This window comes from Scomber scombrus, chromosome 19, assembly GCF_963691925.1.
Source record: "Scomber scombrus chromosome 19, fScoSco1.1, whole genome shotgun sequence".
Lineage (NCBI taxonomy): Eukaryota > Metazoa > Chordata > Actinopteri > Scombriformes > Scombridae > Scomber > Scomber scombrus.
In genome coordinates this window covers 18,660,557-18,678,230 of record NC_084988.1, presented here as the reverse complement: position 1 = coordinate 18,678,230, position 17,674 = coordinate 18,660,557, and the positions used below count along the sequence as shown (strand labels likewise).

General features: G+C 42.9%; 1 protein-coding gene across 4 annotated transcripts in view; it reads right to left on the bottom strand.

The window, feature by feature from the left end:
* prkd3 (protein kinase D3) overlaps positions 1 to 17,674 on the bottom strand; it is a 36,984-nt gene that overhangs the window by 11,764 nt on the left and 7,546 nt on the right. For 3 of the 4 annotated variants that reach the window (XM_062439910.1, XM_062439907.1, XM_062439908.1), the window contains 5 exons: positions 5,953 to 6,091; positions 1,999 to 2,130; positions 1,286 to 1,443; positions 216 to 411; positions 35 to 112 (listed from right to left, as the gene is read on the bottom strand). In XM_062439910.1, the coding sequence (XP_062295894.1) occupies positions 35 to 112; positions 216 to 411; positions 1,286 to 1,443; positions 1,999 to 2,130; positions 5,953 to 6,091 (703 nt within the window). The remainder of the gene's footprint in view (positions 1 to 34; positions 113 to 215; positions 412 to 1,285; positions 1,444 to 1,998; positions 2,131 to 5,952; positions 6,092 to 17,674) is intronic. The other variant, XM_062439909.1, reaches the window with a different exon arrangement.

The following is a 17,674-nucleotide window of genomic DNA, read 5'->3' as shown; positions in this document are numbered from 1 at the left end:
GAAATTAAAGCAATCAAATGGATGTAGAACTTACCTCCATTGAAGTCCACTTCCCCCAAACAGTCTCTTGGTACCTTTGAAGCACAACGCTTATGGCAGTTGAATCTGCAATCTGGTAGATGAAAATGTAAAAAAAAGATTCAAACATTAACAGAAAAGCATCTGTAATATTTTCCATAGTGTGATTTTTAATGTCTCTTCATATGGACTCTTACCTTTACACTGCATGCCCTGGCGGAAGAGACCCTTGAGCAGACGCTTGCAGTACTGGCAGATCGTTGGACGAGTGTAGGTGTGGATGGCGAAGGTGTGTGGCACCTTAACCCGCCCCAGCACCATCTTCTCCATCCAGATGGGCCTGCCGCTCCAAGACAGGATCCGCTTCCCTGCCTCCTGATGGGACCTCTGCTGCTAGGGTTGGACGGATGCGTAAAATGGAAAAGAAAAAAAAAAAGATCGAGGGAGGTTAGGAAGAATTAAAAACCATATGCAGGACGGAAACGAAGTGGGGGAAAAGTAGAGGAAGGGCAGCCTCAAAGGGAGTATCTGAGTGATAGTTAAAGACAGTGAATAATGACATGGCAGTGGAAGAATAAGAAAGAAATCAGTCATCGTGAGTTAGCATGACTTTGTGTAGTTTACACAATCCCAGTGGTCAATACAAGGTTATTAGATTTGTCGTGTTTTACCACATATGAGCAATTACTTCTGATTTCATGTGAATGAATCAAACAGTCTGGAAGTTCCTGACAGAAATGAGAAGCAAGCTTTTAGAGGGGTTTTTATGGCCAACAAGTGAGTAGACACAAAACCTTGCACTTCGATGGACTTTTAATGTCATTAACATAATTACAATTCCAGATGACCTTTCGTGGGGACACAGACAAGAGGAGAATATTCCAGAGTGGGCTTATGCAAAAAGAATTCATAAGACTTCAACGAGGATCTATCCACAGAGCTGCATGCAGCTCATTTCAATTTTATGCATCAGTGGTATTCGACAACGGGGCCCTGGAGAGTCACCCATGGAAAAAAGCCAAATTTGATAAGTTTAGAAACATCTAATGGTTAAGACAAAGTTTGTGAGCAGCATGCACACTGCCTCACAATTCACTTGGTTTCCAGGCTGATTTAGGATGATATCAAAACTCCAGCCAGTTCATTTTATACATGAGGATAAATGTTTCCTCCTTTCATTCATATTTCTTCTTTGTATAGTTGTGGGTTTATTCATTTCCATCTAAGCATACCTATACATCTAAATCATCTACCAATCAGAACTCACCTCATCCAGGACGACCACAGCATTCTCGGCAGGTACAGGCCGGGGAACAGAGAGGGACGGTCCAGGCAGCGAGACATTGGACAACCGTCTCTTTCTGACACCAGTACAGTTATTAGGGATCTTAAAGGCGCAGCGCTTGTGGTAGTTCAGCCCACATCCTGATGTGACGAAACAAACAATCAAAGGTGTTAAAATGCTGCATAACACAACACATCAACCTGTGAAGTGGACAAAAAAAAAAAGATGTTTTCTATTTTGCACATCAGCCACAAGATGGCTCCACTGATGAATAGGTTTGAATAGGAGAATTTATGACTGTGGATGTTTCACTGTTAGATAAATCTTAACTGCTTAGATGTAATTAATTGTGAGAGATGGCTTCAACTGCAGCCTGATGACATGAAAATGAAAGAGTATAATTCAAATCTGATCCAACACTGACAAAAAAATGAAAGGGTAGTCGGTGTGCTGTAATTCCACTGGGATCTGAATGTCAAGCATCTCACTCACTACAGTGCCCAGACCAAATCTTTCTTGTTTGATCTCTCTGATATATTATTGAAGTTAGCGATGTGGTGTGTTTGTGCATTTTTGTGTGTGGATGCAGCACAGATTCGGACTTTTCTCTTAGAAACAGTAAAAGGTCCCAAGGAAGGCAGTGACACAACGGGGCTTTTCAAACGTCGGCAAGGTGTGTGTGTCGTGCGTCTCACCTTCACATTTAAGGCCCTGCCGAACGAGACCCCACAGCATCTCCCCGCAGTAGTCACAGAAGGTGGGGGCCTTGTAAGAGTGGACATAAAGGGCATGGGGTCGGATCTGGAAGTCTTCAACTGTTGCTTGAGCTAGAAACAATAGAAAAATGATAGAACTGAAACCTGGGAGAAAGCCAAACGAATCTGGAAAACAAATTGGCAAAAAAAAAAACAACAACAAAAAACTGAGGGATCAGATGGAAAAAAATGAATGTGAAAAGATGATAAAGAGAAAAGAAAAGAGCAGCCATTTGTCACACGTACTTGGAAACAATTTCATACAGTTTTTAATATCAAGCCAATATTGCAGACAATATACAGTCACACTATGTGTTTGTGTACTCGTGGTGACAAATGAGGAGACTCTCTGCAAGTGCTTTATTGCAAACAAACATCTGCCTGTATATGAGCGCTATAGCCACACTGTAGCAGTAGAGGGCGTCACATTTACAATGCACAACTTCAATTTCATCATTCCTCCTATCAAAGTGACAGGGCACACCCATTAGTCACCAAAGAAACACAGTATGATCATCTCATATCAGCCCATCCTTGTTATTACTTTAAATCCAATTTTACAGTGGATATGTGTCCCTTCCTGTTTCTCTCTCTGCTGTTTTGTGTCAAACAGGCACACTGAGCTCATTGTTGGAAGTAAGAGTTGGGTTAATCATGGCTGTGACTCATCAAAGATGTGAAGATGAGTAAGATACGGAGATGACTGCTGCCAAACCTGTGTGTGTAAATGTGTGTGTGACAAAAGCTTCTCCTGTCTCCTGAGCCTGTATTAGCAAAGTTGGTGTGTCTCTCGCTGTTCTCGTGCAATCATTTATGGGACCACAGTGACCAACAGGGGAACGGGTTAATCTTTACACTCGAGTTAAGCAGCAAAAATCAGTGCAGTGGCAATGGTGATGTCATAATATGTGTGTGTGTGTGTGTATATGTGTGTGTGTGTGTGTGTGACTGTGTTCTGGTTCATTTCCGTCGAGGTGATTCAAGCGAACACATTTTCTCTTGGACAACTAAGGACATGCTCAGCTGCTGTTGCCGTGATGAGATACAGGCTTGAACAACAAATATAACATGTGGCAGAAAAAAAAAACATTTCCTTTGCTGAAAATCTGCATATGCTCCACATCAAGACAAGAAAAAACATCCTTCAAGCAAGAAAACAATTTAAGATTTGGAGTATGAGACCAAAAAAATACCCTTACATGTGCCAGAAATCCTCACCAGCAATAAAAAAACAACAATTTGATCAATTAGTTTGATACAGGCAGGACGAGGGGTCGACATCTGGGTCACTTGGTCACTAAAGAGCTGAAGAAGCAAACTCAAATATATGTTTTTTAATTGCAAAGTCACTGTGATGAAATTCTCACATACATGCGCGGCATTCAAACAAAACAGATATCATCTGAGTCGACTCACACCACATATTTCTCTATTTCAGAGAAATATGATGGCTGGTGGGTGATTTTCGCAGTTTGGGTTTGATTTGAAAGAGAAGAAAGAGAACTCAAGCAGGTCACATGTCGTGGGGCGAACACAGCTCCCCTGGCACAGACACATGAAAAGCGGCATTCATGAGCTTTTTCACACACGTCTGCAAAACAACTGGCCGCTTCTTAGCAGTCGCGGTGTTATGTAATGCTCGTCGTGCTAATTAGCATCAAACAACACCAAACATAAACTTGACGAGTTGTTTTTCGCAGCACTTCTCACGAGCGGAGAGGCTTACATGAATGCGCTATCTGTTTGCTTTGAGGCCCCAAGTTTTCCATTTGGAGGCCACAAGTTTCCATCTGACAAAAACAAGTTTGCCGTATTTATGACAAACAGAAGGTATTGTAAAATATCAATTTCACACTGCCAGTAGTGGTGAATAAGGAGCTTGTGAAAGTGGGTGGGAATTGAAGGGGGGGAAAAACAAGAACAAAGGGACAATCGGTCAAGCCAAAACCTCAAACCTCATGGGCCGAGATGGCCTGCGCAGCGTCCGCTGTGTCCAGGGCCGCCCCGCACATCAGAGCGTGTTTACACTCCACGGGTCTACTACAATCACTTACTGCAGGAAAAACAAGCCCTCTTCTTTGAGCCCAGAGCCAAGAAAAAGCCACTTCTGCCTCCCTCTCGCAGCGAGAGAGATATTCAGACCGTCTCTCTCCCACAGCCGCCTGATCCAACAACAGGTTGGTTAAGGATGATGACAGGAGGCAAATTGCGGGGCAGAAAAGGTTCATATTTTCTCTGAACCAAAGCAAAGGCTTGGGAATGCGGATGTCTCTCCTCGTGTTTCTCAAATAAATATCGAGTGTGTGACATGTAAAGCCCGCTCTCATGAGGAAATCCAAGTCTATTGAGAGTCAGATTAAATACAATTAAAAAACAGGCATGTGTTGCAAGAGTCGGATGTGTAGCCAATCTGAGATCAGGAGGTTTTTTTTTCGGGTATATCTCAGGCTATAAATTGTGTAGCTCCACCGGTGGTGCTTACACCTGCAGATGGATTTGCGAAGGTAGAGGGGGGATTACGATGAGAGAAAGCGGGGAGGGAAAGAGAGTAACAAAGACTGACACAAAAGAGAGCGCAAGACAAACACAGACAGTCAAAAACAAAAAGAAGGAAGTTCTCCAGTCTTTAGTCTACATTCCTCAGTCCCGATGCCTGAAGTATCCTCAGATCCTGAACCTATACAATCATCCCCCCTGTCTAAATCCCTTCAAACAATGCTCGCGGCCCGAGAGAGAGGGGGAGATATTCACAGCACAGGTGGTGTCAGGTGCTTCCCAGTGGAGGCAGATGGAGCAGGAGAACAGATTAGAGCTGAACAGATATTCTAAGCCATTTGTTGGTGTCGGCACCGCACAGGAAGCTGATTCATTCGGTGTGAGAAATGACAAAGAAAAACCAAACATCTGTGCAACCGCTACAAAGGTGAGCCATCTGATGGAAAAATTGAAACGAGGGGAAGGGAAAAAAACCCCAAAACATTTATCACAACATTAAACGAAAGCAAGTGAATGGAGCGTGGAGTGATTCACGTGTAGTCATTCACTTGAGGACAAAAGTTGCGTAAGTTTTGTGTGATTTCACGGCTACATTTTTTGTGAGTACTGAGGACTCTCACAGCAAGCGTCTGACCCGCCGAGGTGTGCTTGAACAAGACACAACAGGCAGTCTGTGTTTACTAGAAGGTGTGTCAATATGACTATGCACAAAAATGTAAAATAAAGTTTCCTCCAGTTTATTAGTTTTGGACCATTGTTTGGCCTTTTGGACATTTGGTTTATTTTTTCCTCTTTTCGGAGTTTTAAAAGGAGCATGACCTTAAGACTGTTTGTTTCAGCTGAACCAAGTTGAAGCTCAGTTGAATCAGGACTTATTGTATGACAGTTTTATACTATCTGTGCTGGTATTTCAACTGACATGAGTATTAAAAGATGAAGCGAAACAATGTGGTGTCAAACTGAGCATGTGTTAGTTGAGTTAGGAATAATTCATACTGTAAAGCTTTTTCTTTTGGCTTCCATAGATTAGAATTAGCATCTGCAGTTAACAAATATGAGCCTAAATTCCCTCCTTATCCTGATGCCAACCATGAGGAGGGGCATAAGGTTATCTGGATATCTAGTTTAAACTTAAAAACACCTAAATGTCCATTCACATTAGGATGGACAATGTCTGTGACTGGGTGATTAAAACATTTTGTTCATTCTGTACCTTTGTATCTGCCAAAAGCAACAGTTCGTGAAGGTCTGTTGAGTCAGTGTTTTCTTTTTCCTTCACAAAGATGCAAAATAACAATCCGTTTTAGTGCTCCTTTCTTCGTGTTTGAACCAATCTGAGATGCAAGAGCCAAAGAGCTTCAGGGTATTAATCTATAGTTTCAACTGCAGTTTACATACCAGAGAGCACCACCTCGATGAGGTCTCCTTCGTGGATGTCTTCTGCCGACGTCAGCCTCTGCAGTATGTTGTCGTCATTTAGATTGTGGCGGAACAACAGGATCTTGTCGTACATGCCAAAGAAGCCGCACTCCGGGAACTGGAGAGAGACGGAGATGCGAGAACAGCGCAGTTAAGATACCAGTGAATCATTAGGTCTGATAAATAATGACAGAGGTACTGTGTGAGGTCTAAAGCAGACCATTAATGGTAATACACAGATACTAAATGAGAGTTAGATACAGAAAGTGACAGAGAAAGAGACATATATCCTACCCCCTCCTCTTTGTCTAGTTTATATTTCACATTACGTTCAATATTAAACCTCCTGCAAATACATGCAAGCACACACACTCATATCACGTTTTTTTCTGATGGTTTACATCATCATTAGTACAGGGAATTAAGTATGTTGAACTCAGTGACTCAGGAAAGGAGCTCAGGAGCAGGCCTCCTTTTCTGCCTTCAGAGAAATCTACTGTATAAAGTAGGAGGAAATACCACTACAAGGGCCCTTCACTAAAGACTGATACCCATTTTCCCAACCGCAATCAAAGTGTGTGTCCCACATTTATTTTCATGGAGTCATTAAGGCCAGGTGCTCCCTTTTGAGCCTGTTTTTTCGAGCCAATTCCGACTCTATATTTCACTTTAAAATATGCAAAGCCCACATTGTTTCCAGTTATACGATAATATCTTGATAAAAAGCAGTAAATAAAGGAAAAAATCATCATAAATTATTCCAAACACTGTTGGGGCTTAAGTAATATCCGTATGTTCTAATGAGTAAAAGCAGTGGCGAATCATCTGGATTCTAGTAAGAGTTTTAGCTCAGCTGTCAGCATCACTGGCGATGTGTGAGCCAAACCAAACCTAGGTCATGCCAGGTCATGAGCTGGAGCTGAGAGCACCGATGTGAACTCACGTGATTGTGGCAGGGGGGGAGGAGAGGAGGGTGGTAGAGGGAGTCGGGAGGAGAAGGAGAGGAGGGGGGAGGTAAACATCCTGAGAGGAGTAGTGGCGAATCAGCGCACAGGAAGTGCAGCGCCAGTCAATACTGAGTCGCTTCCTGCACTGAGGGCAGCTCATAGCGTCTTAGAGACCAATATTCTTGTCATAAGAGCTAGAGGCAGATTATAAGAATCACCTCTCCTCCTCCCTCCGATTTTTTCAAGGCTTAAAGCTGAATTCCTGTTCCTAGGAGCGGGGGAAAGGCTTTTCTCACCTCGTGCACACGTTTAACATCACTTTTAAAGACCTGAGGGTGCGAAAAAAGCAGATTAACAGTAAGATGGATATTCGGAGCTGTTCTGCGTGGTTGGTATTAAAGTGTGAATCGGGGACGCTGTAATTTTACACCGAGTTATGAGCCTAGTCTCGATGCCAAGCAGGCTGGTGCTGGAGGATCCACCAGCTGTTTCCCCATGAACCAGGGTCACGCATAATGGACCACGCAGAACAATGCCACTGTGGCCCAGGGGCAACCAGGGCTGGCACAGTGTCTGCGCACGGGACACATAAGACACCTGGAGCCTTCGACTGCCAAGAAACACACATACAGAGACAGCAAGACAGATTGATGGTCCGGGGAAAACATGGGTGAATCAGATGACTCGTGTGAACAAAGCCAGAAGGATGACGAGAAAAAAATGAATTCTGCACAGAAGCTGAAAACTACTGAGTCCCGTTGAGGTCCTCCAGGCAGGAGAGTGGACTAGCCGATAGACAGAGAGACACAACAAAAGTCCTCAATACCTTGGGCACAACAAATTATATTCAATTCACCACCAGTGCATTGGGGGTAGAGGTAGATATTTCACTGGTGGATATATAAAACCAAAACTATCAGCAACACTACAGGGGGTAATTGTAAAAATAATTGTAATTTGGGTCAACTGACCTTTTAAATAAATAAGGAAACTCTATTTGAAGCGAATGAGAGTGCTGAATAACTGCATTTTTTCCATCTCAAAATTACCCTGATGATTGCTAGAGTAGTTATTTCCAAATACAAGGACTGAGGTTGTGTCAGGATAAAATTTATGGTGAAATTATGTTTTTTCAATACATCAGTACTCACATACATCATAAACTTTAGGTCAGTGGTTAGACTTGTCACCAAATCAATCACTGTCCTATTCATATGTGTTTTCTCCTGGTGTAAATACTGTAAATACATACATGGTGATGCATGCTGGCGACATGTCTGAAATGTACTTTGCTTCTTGCCCAGTGCATGCTGGGAAGGTCTCCAGGCCATTTCCCAATGGATGTATTATGAGAGCTGGACACAGTTCAGCCACTTTGATTTGGGGCCAGTTTTACCCAGTGGCCACTCACAGTACTGCAGCCAACAACAACAACAAAATCTGCGTGCCCCAAAAGCATTTTCCCCATAGACCACCATTATAAAAGAGATGTCTGTTAAACTGTTTGGGACAACTTGAACTTCAAACAAGTTCAGTAATGATTCTTTCTATTATTATTTTTTAATCCATGAACATTTTATATCTGAAAAACTTCCCCGGAGCCTAGAAAAAGAAGTGATTTTAAAGTTTGAGACATGCCTATGTAAAGTCAACGGGCCGGGAATATACAACACATGGGCCGGGCCAGCAGGAAAAACATGAAAGGAAATATTTATTGTAAGCAACCATGGAAGCTAGAGAACATTTTTGGCATATACGCCAGGTGAGCAATTTTTATTCGAGTGAATGAGCACCATTTTTGGATTTCATATCCAGTTCTATAATACGTCCATGAGTGGAGTGTCCCACAACCCTGAACAGGACAATAGCTTCTGAATCAGTATTACCCATTTATGTCGCTACAAGAACCAGAGCTAGCTTTGTTCACCAAGAAAGAATGTGTTTGGTAAAACTGTGATTTATTCAGATTTTAAATGAAGACACAATGGCTTGTTGCATTGCCTACACAATCACACACACAGATACAACTTGCCACCATAGGACTGATGGACTGTTGTGCAGACTGGGGGTCAGCTTTCACAACAAGTGAACCTGTGGTGTGACTGTGTGTTTACCATTTTTGCCAAGTTATAATATTTAGATTTCATATAGACATTTCTTCCTTGTGTTATAAATTCCGCAGTAGCCAATCATCTATTATACTAATATAATCCCTTTATCAATGATTTTAACTATACTAAAACTATATCTAACAGTGAAATCACAAGGCACGTGCCTGTATAATGGCACATTTCCACCACCCCCCCTCTTCTGACATACCTACATCCTAAACCCTGTCACCCTCTGAGGTGATTAATGCTATGCGGCTCAAACCATCACCACCAAAATCGAGAGGTGGGGCGGGAGGGTTGGCGGGGGCATCCTTCCTGAGCCGGCTGTAGTGTCACGGTGGGGTTTTCCTCCACTCGTCCGACACGCCTGCTGTCAAACCCGCACGCACACATCCACACAAAAATTGCGGTCAATGCCCAAATCTAGCCAGCTGGAGTCACCGCCTCTTGGCACTCTGCGCAACACTTTCCACTGTACAGAAGGGGTCCCATTCCAGAGCAGGAGCATCTGCAGGCCGGTACATAACGGCTGCGAGGGCAGAGGACACTTCTTTTTTCCATGCCTCATTAAAGCAAGAGGAAGCGAGAGGTGCAAGAACAATAGATTTGCAGGTTTAGGACACATTTTAACAGCATGTTGTTCAGATCATGGTTAATTGATGGCTAACCTGTGGGTGCACGTACACATAAAGCACCAATCATGCCTTTTTTTCTCTGCTACCAGCACACACGCATGTAAACCTCTCACCTCTCACCTCCACCGTGCTCCTGTACACATGCGCACCCTCGCACACCCACACATACTACTGCACACATCTCCGAAGCCCATAGTGACTAAGCATGTCTTTTGTCATCTTCAAACGTAAATCCATTCAACCGAGCAGCCCCGACCACACACGCACACCAAAGACCCCAGCGTGGAGGAGCTGTGTGTGAGGTCCACAAGTCAGGCTGGAAAGACGAGTGGAAAGGGGCTTTGCAGTAGTAAGCTTTTGTTAAACGAACTAATCCGCCATTGATATGCTAAATCCTGTTATAAGGAAAGAGAGTGAGACGCAAGAGAGAAAAAGGAAAGAGGGGAGATGATTGGGGGGTGAGAAGGCCATGGCGGGACAAATCTGAAATATGCCCTTGTTTTATTGGAAGCCAAAAACAAATTACGTCAAGACAGCCATGAAAAAAAATAATCTGGTTTGAATAATCAAATGTACCATTTGGCACTGAGAAATAATGATGTTTTCTTGCAGAATACAGTAAAATATTAAAATGATAGATTAGGGACATGACTTGTAAATCATAACTCATCTACGTAGATCTAAGACATAAAAACTGGAGCTGCAGAATTCTTCTGCTGGATTTCTTTGCTATCACTGTAAAATAAGTATGAATAACTTAGTGCACTCAGTCATAGTCTGACAATAGGAGTTCTCTTCGGAGTGGAACACTGTGCACAACGTTTTGCGGTTAGGCATGTGTGCGTCTGTGCATGTGCGATGTGTGGCAGAGGTGGGTGGCAAAAGGGAAGCAGTGTTGAGAGCAGTGCACAGGCTCTGACAGATGGCCATGTGATTACAGTAAGGAAAAGTATGCTGCTTGACCTCAGGCTGCCTCGCACCTTTATTAGTCTGGCAGCAGGCCAGACAGATCTGGAGTATGATCGCAGCGAAATGTCCTGCTCGAGTCAGTCTGCATGAGGTTTTCTACATACATCTGTAACTCGGTAATTGATGCTTTTCATAAAAACACCCAAATGTAGCGTTGCTCAGCAAATCCGGATTATCTGCCTTTTTAGAAAAAGAAGTGGCGCTGATTTAGGTCTTGTTTAAACTAATGCATTTTCTTCTCAGTTATGGACTTATTTGCCACACTAACAATGGAAACAATTCTTTAAAGTACGACACGTTTGAAAATGCCAGAGAGCTTTTTAAAATGCTGTATGGTTGTCACGTGAAACTCTGACATCTCTCGGTCATGTGACTTTGCGGCCCATGTCGTTCTTTGTTCTCACTCTGTAAATAATTAAACTGACACAAGCAGGGTCAGCGCTGTGTAAAACTTAAGTCGACCTGGAGAAACTTAAGTGCATAAGTTAGTTAGAGTAAAGTGCAGCAACACAATGAGGCGTCATTATACAAAACAATAAAATGACACAAGGGAAACTAATCAGATGTGTTCTCTCTTTGGATGTTTTTTTTTCACATTTCCAAGTAAATAGTGACCCAGGACCTTCCACTATTTCCATTTTTTGACAATTTTGACTATGTGACTATAAGGAAATTTGGGCATCTAACTGTTATTTTGGCATTTTCAATCTGGCATCTATTTGGAGAAATAAACCTGAAAATGCTACAGTGGATGAAAAACCTTTGACGTGTCAAAGTCCAGCAGGGAAACCGTGGGTGTTAAAAGGTGAATGAGCAACTGTCTCACTTTTCTCAGATGCCCGTGAGCAGGCACTTATCCCCAGGCTGAAGTCTGCGGTTAAACTGATCATGGTGAATATGCAGAGGTAAAATGAGTGTAATTAAACTTTAGACACAGACATGCAACAGCATTATAAAAGTAGAGGTTAAAAGATAATGTAACCTCCCTGCTGAATAGGAAACCTAAATATTTTCATCAAGGTACTGTGTTGTTGTGAACATTTAACCAGAGTCAGGAGGTAGAAGGTCCTTGTTCATTTAGCTTGAGGTGGCAAGATAAAGACTATCACAAGATCAGTATGATACAAGGTGCTTTTATTCACCAGATAAATAAGTCCATTGACTGATCAGCCTGCAATTATTCAATAGTACTAAGACACAGATCACACTGATTCAGACATCCTCCTATGGGATCCACAAGCTGTTGATTTCTGTTTGTTTCACTTATTTAATTGAAGCAAGTCTCTAAGAACACCTTAAAAGGAGACTAATAAGAAAAGAGTTGGACCAAATCGCATTTATATTAAATAAATCCAAGCCTGAGCTGATGAGCTTTGATGTACAAGAGATTTAATAGACAACATGTGCTGAATCAACATGCTCTATAATATGTCATAAAACCATAAGTTCCACTGAGCTTTAGTGAGGGTTTCACAAATAGGAAAACATTTTTTTTTTAATGTCAGAACAACGGGGAAACCATTGTTTGACTTTGAGGTGCATGTTAATGCCCACAACAGAGGAAAATATACTTCAATAACTCGTCAAACAAACGCATTGGAAAATCCAATTACGTGCTCACGCGAACCTTGTGAGGAAAGCTGTGTAATTACTTTGAGTCACATCAAACATGATGTGGAAAATTGTGTTAATTTATTAAAGTCAACAGTGGGATTGTATTTGTTTTCATTACATATTATTAATGTAATACCGAGCCAAAGTTTTTCCACACAGCATGATACGAGAAACACATGCGCAGCGAATTAGACAATTAATAGATGTGGGCATCGACAACAGCCAAATAATTAATTTGTCACTCAGAGTGATGCATCAAAAGAGGGCACATTGGAAATACGCCGGTTTTCCGCGTTCGTTTTCAACATGAAGTGTTTTTGGTCCTTCATTAACAGTTTCCATATAATTTGGGGTGCATGATTTCTAAATAATTGAATTTGATGGTGCAGATGTGCTCACTGCACTGTAGGTATGAAGCAAACTCAATATAAATATTCACTCTACACAGTCTAAGGCAAAAATAAAAAAAATCACATACAATTTTTCATTAACATTAATATTATTGCTAGCTGAAGGAGGGAATGTTCCAAGCTTAAATGAGCTTACAGGAATCAGCGGTGAGCAGACAGTTTTATAAAGTGTCTTCAAGTGCTACTATAAGCAAAACGAATGTTCAGCGCACGTGAATAAACTAACACATAACTACTTAACTTTTGGTGACCTTTAGATGATGTGTCACAAATGTAGTTTATTCTGAGATGTCAAGTATAGTCACGTAGAAATGAAAATGATTGCTAATGAGCAAAATACACCCTCACTTCTGCATGTGAAACTCACTATGCACTGTACTTCAGTGTCTTATTGCTTATACATGTACTCAGACATACAACATGATAGGCTAATACTTGACATCCTTGAAGAACCAGAAGACGAAGGAGAAAAGTTCATTAAATAGCTTGGTGATGCAGGGGTGACATCATCTGAAACACCATCCTTTTGTTCTATTCATTTAGCAAGTCAAACATATTTCAAAGTGTTATACACAGTATGTTATACTGTAGATCTACTGACCACAGCCCCATGATGAGGCAAGCAACTGCTTGGAACATTCTGCAGAAAGAAAGGCTGAGAAGCATGTGCTTCATTTCAATGGTACATTACATAAAACGATTTGCTCCTCTGTTTGCAGACACAGGCCAAGAAAAACAGACTACAGCTGGAGGCAGAGAGAGCAAGAGGAGTGGGCTGACGACGTACTGGATTCATATGGCTTCTTGCACTTGCAGGATCCAGCAAACTCATCCCATCAGTCTCCACAATGTACACATGTTCAAACAACGGTATGTCCTCCTTCTAAAGTTAATTCAGCTTTTTTTTTTCCACTGCAAAAAAATATAGAGGACAGAAACCCCACTCTGGGTAACCAACTGAAGCAGCCACATGCAGAGGGCCCGCAGCGGAAAGGAAACTCATGTGGTGGAAGAGCAGCAAGAGAAGCTGTGACTTTCTCACTCTACGGGCTGACTAACTTGTTTCCCTTCCATGTGGTAGAATATGGCTCATGGTTCATTCATAGGTTTTACTGCATGAGGCTGTATCATCGCGGAACACATGCTATGTGTTTTTTATCTTCAAAACAATAAATCCAGTCTGAATGACAACGGACGCCTCCCAAAGCTCAAAGTTTCAACCATGCATGGAATACAGTTTTACTTGAAATATATCTGGCACTACAGTCAATTTCAATGTGCATGACGCCGTAGAAATGCACTTTCAAAACTGTAACACACACACACACACACACACACACACACACTGCACAAGCTTAAACTCCCTCATCACCACTCAACTGTAACTCTCCCTGCTTTGGCAACATGCACATTCTGCTGTTTTGTGTCGACAAGTGTCAGCATAATGGCAAAGCAACCTTTGACCAAAATCTAGGGCGCTAGACCACCTCTCACCTTGTGTCTTTTTCTTTTCTGTATGTTCAAGAGAAAAGTAAGCAGTACGTGCCGCTTGGCTCAGGCATAGCTGACTGGTAGAAACACAGGGGTCTGAAAAGTGATCATATGCAATTCATTCATCGGCGGTTCCCTATTACTGTAACTGAGATCTGTGTGTGTGTGTGTGTGTGTGTGTGTGTGTGTGTGTGTGTGTGTGCTTGTACGTTTCGGGTGCAGACAAGGTAGAATCACCACTCTAACCGCTGAGCTTTGGGCTCGGGGCCTCGTCCAGACCACAGAGAGTGCCTTGTCGTGGAAGGAAGCTCTACACCTGTCATCCTAGACCTCCTTCAATCACCAGGAGGTTCTAACAAAGCTATACCGCTTACCTAATTTACATCAGCCACAAAAGCTGATGGTTTTCAGCCAAATCTCTCTCTGGTTTCACATCGCTGCGGAGCTCTCCAAAGAAAATCCCGCAATTATTTCACCCGCCTTTTGATTATTTGAATGCAGGGAAACAATACTCTTCTGTGGTAATTTGGCCTCAAGTGCCTCAAAGCGCTTAGGTTGAGTGCAGATAATGGCGGTGAGGTCACCGTTTGGTTACCAGCCACCATATCCTCAGCGAGAACCAGGTGGCTTTTCAGCCTAAAAATACCATCCTTTACTTATATGTGTCATCTCACAGCCATGACAACGTCCTTAACATGTGTGGGTGTTTTCTTGCATGTTTTATGTATGTAAAAGTGTGTGCACACATGAGTATTGCATGTATTAACAGTGTCTAGAGACCAGGCAGAGAAGAGGAAGGCTGAGTCACAGGATCTAAGGCCTCTCAGGAAGAGAGCAGTGTGATCTAAGACATGCTTTGGCTAGGCCCCCGCACACTACTGATGAGTTATAGCCCTGCTGCGATCCTCCGCCAGCGACTCCGCCTTAGAGATATACTGCAGTACACACTCCATCTCCCCCTCTCTGGCTTGGAGTAGCAAGGGGGGGACAGCAGCAAGATTCACCTCCACGCGGGGCAAATAAACAGGTGAACCTGGGGGGATTTATGAGCGCGAGATTGATGGCGACTGCGTTTTCTCTTGCTCTGGTGGAGCAGAGGGTCATAAGGTGCGAGGTAATAGCAGGATGTAGGAACACGCTGCTGTTGCTCAGCAGAGACATTAATAATTGCTGTGGGTTCTGTGTTACAGAAAGTGGGCAGGGATTAGCCGCTTGAGGTTTTCTTTATTTACGATAAATAATGAGCACTTTCTCTCACAGACGTTCTTTTGTTGAATTAGTAGTCGCACAGAAATACATTTGTGCTTCAGCTGAACTAAACTAAACACTGCAGCGGTCCAAATTCCAACACTCAAGTTGTCACCTTTCCGCAAAACACAGACACCAAAAGGCAATTTCTCTGAACATTTAAACACACAGACAAGAATAATAGCAAGTGCAGTGTAGGGAAAAAAAGCCATTTGAGCGCACGCACACACACACACACACACACACACACACACACACACACACACACACACACACACACACACACACACACACACACACACACACACACACACACACACACACAGACTGAACAGGCTGTGCTGCTCCGCCAACCACAGCAGATTGGAGAGCAGGAGCTGAGAGAATATGGAAACAGGGAGCGGCTCTGAGGGGAACTAACCGAACAGCGGAGTGCGGCCGAAGAAAGAGACACAGTGACAAAAGGGCTCATGCAGAGTGGCTGACTGTTTCCCTTGGGTTTAAAAATGGCCAGACAGACCAATTGAACAAAAGCAGAGTTGTAATACAGCTACTTTTCTTTCCACTCGGCCTGTGGTGTTTTTCATTAGAGCAAATGTTGCTCATTAAAAAAGCATTTCTTAACTCCTTCTACATTCATAAACACAGTAGGCTTCTTGTTGTATTCTTGTTGTATCAACTTGTAATTGCACTTCCCCTGCCACCTTCCTATCGGTTTGACAGATCACTCGCTTCACTGAAAGACAGGAAAGGCAAACAGTGCTGAGAAAACAACACAGAATAAGACATTCTGCTGCTAAATGGATCAATACAGCCACACTGGTGGAACAACACTGTGTATCAACAGCAGCGACCATGTGGTCTTCACTGCAGGACACTTAAAGCATTTTTGGCACATTAACAGATCTGCGAGTCATGCTTTGTTTATGAGTTGAGATGAGTGGTTCTTTAGTGCAGCAAATGGACATAAGTGATAAACCAGGTTAAATAAGCACAGATAATATCTTAAAAAGGGTCAATGTCTTTGTCACTGCACCAAGTTCAACCCCCCCCCCCCTCCTCATCCTCCTTCTTCTTTAGCAGTTGTCATGGTTGAAGTCTTCCAAGTGTGCTGAGCTTGTCAGCGGGTGCAGTCAAGGTAAAGCTCCAGTCTACGGAGAAGAAAAACTCACGCCGTTAATGAGTAAATTAATAAAGGAAATGAGATATCCTCTTTCAGTGAACCTTGTTACACTACCATTACAAATTTATGAATGGAAGTTAGTGAAGTCTGTCAGGAAGTACTCCCAAATTACTACAGGCGGTTGGCTTCACAAGGACAAAGTCACCGGGATTCCTGAGTATTACACAGTTCAACATTACTGATGCCCAACGCGTCAATATAATCACAATCAAAGCCCATTCAGACAGTATTAACGGAGAGATTGAATTGATGTGAGATAATCTCCCGCCACTGGCTAAAGTCAAATATGGTGAAGGGCATTCGGGAAGCCTTGATGAGAAGCAAATCAAAAGCAAAGCCATGCTTGGTGGCAGGAGCGGCCTTTTATAGATGGCTTTGGCACCGGCTGAACCGACATCAGCCGTTCGGTGGCCACAACCCCCTCTGTGGCCCATACGAGGCCTGCCCACAGGGCTGTCCCAGCCTCCCCTGCCCCTTTTTCCCTGGAGAGGGCCACTCTTCTCCACTCTGTCATTCCCTGACTCTTGCGGCGAGGCTCTGTGTTCTGCCATGCCACTTTACATTTAAAGGAGAACGAGGCGGCAGAAATGTGCACTGCAGATGGTAGAAATTACTTAGCTCACTTAACTTCAGAGATTTTTTTTTCTCCTTTTTTCTTCTCTCTCTCTCCCTTTTCCGCAAATTACTCCAAGACTAGGGAAATTGATAGATACCTTGTGCATGTAGGCTTTTGAGTTGTACATGGACGACTTTGAGTTCTTCAGATATCCCAACTGTAATATCAATTTAGCCAACTTGATGACTTTCAGTGTGTCTGCGAATGAACACTGAAAACCATCAAACCAAATTTTGGAGGCAACTGTAACAGTGTACTAGAAACCAATACCAGCACTGAATACTTTGACTCAAGAGTGACCTGTTTTTTTCTTGAGAGGGAGCTGAATGTGCTTTCCAGGAAACGTCTGGCCCCATGTATATCACACATAAAGCCCTGTGCTGTTGGGACGTCCTCTGGGGTGAAATATGGCTGCCAGCTCCATAGGAACATGCAGATGTGGGCTTATACTGTCGAAGGGAGGGAGGGAGGGAGGGA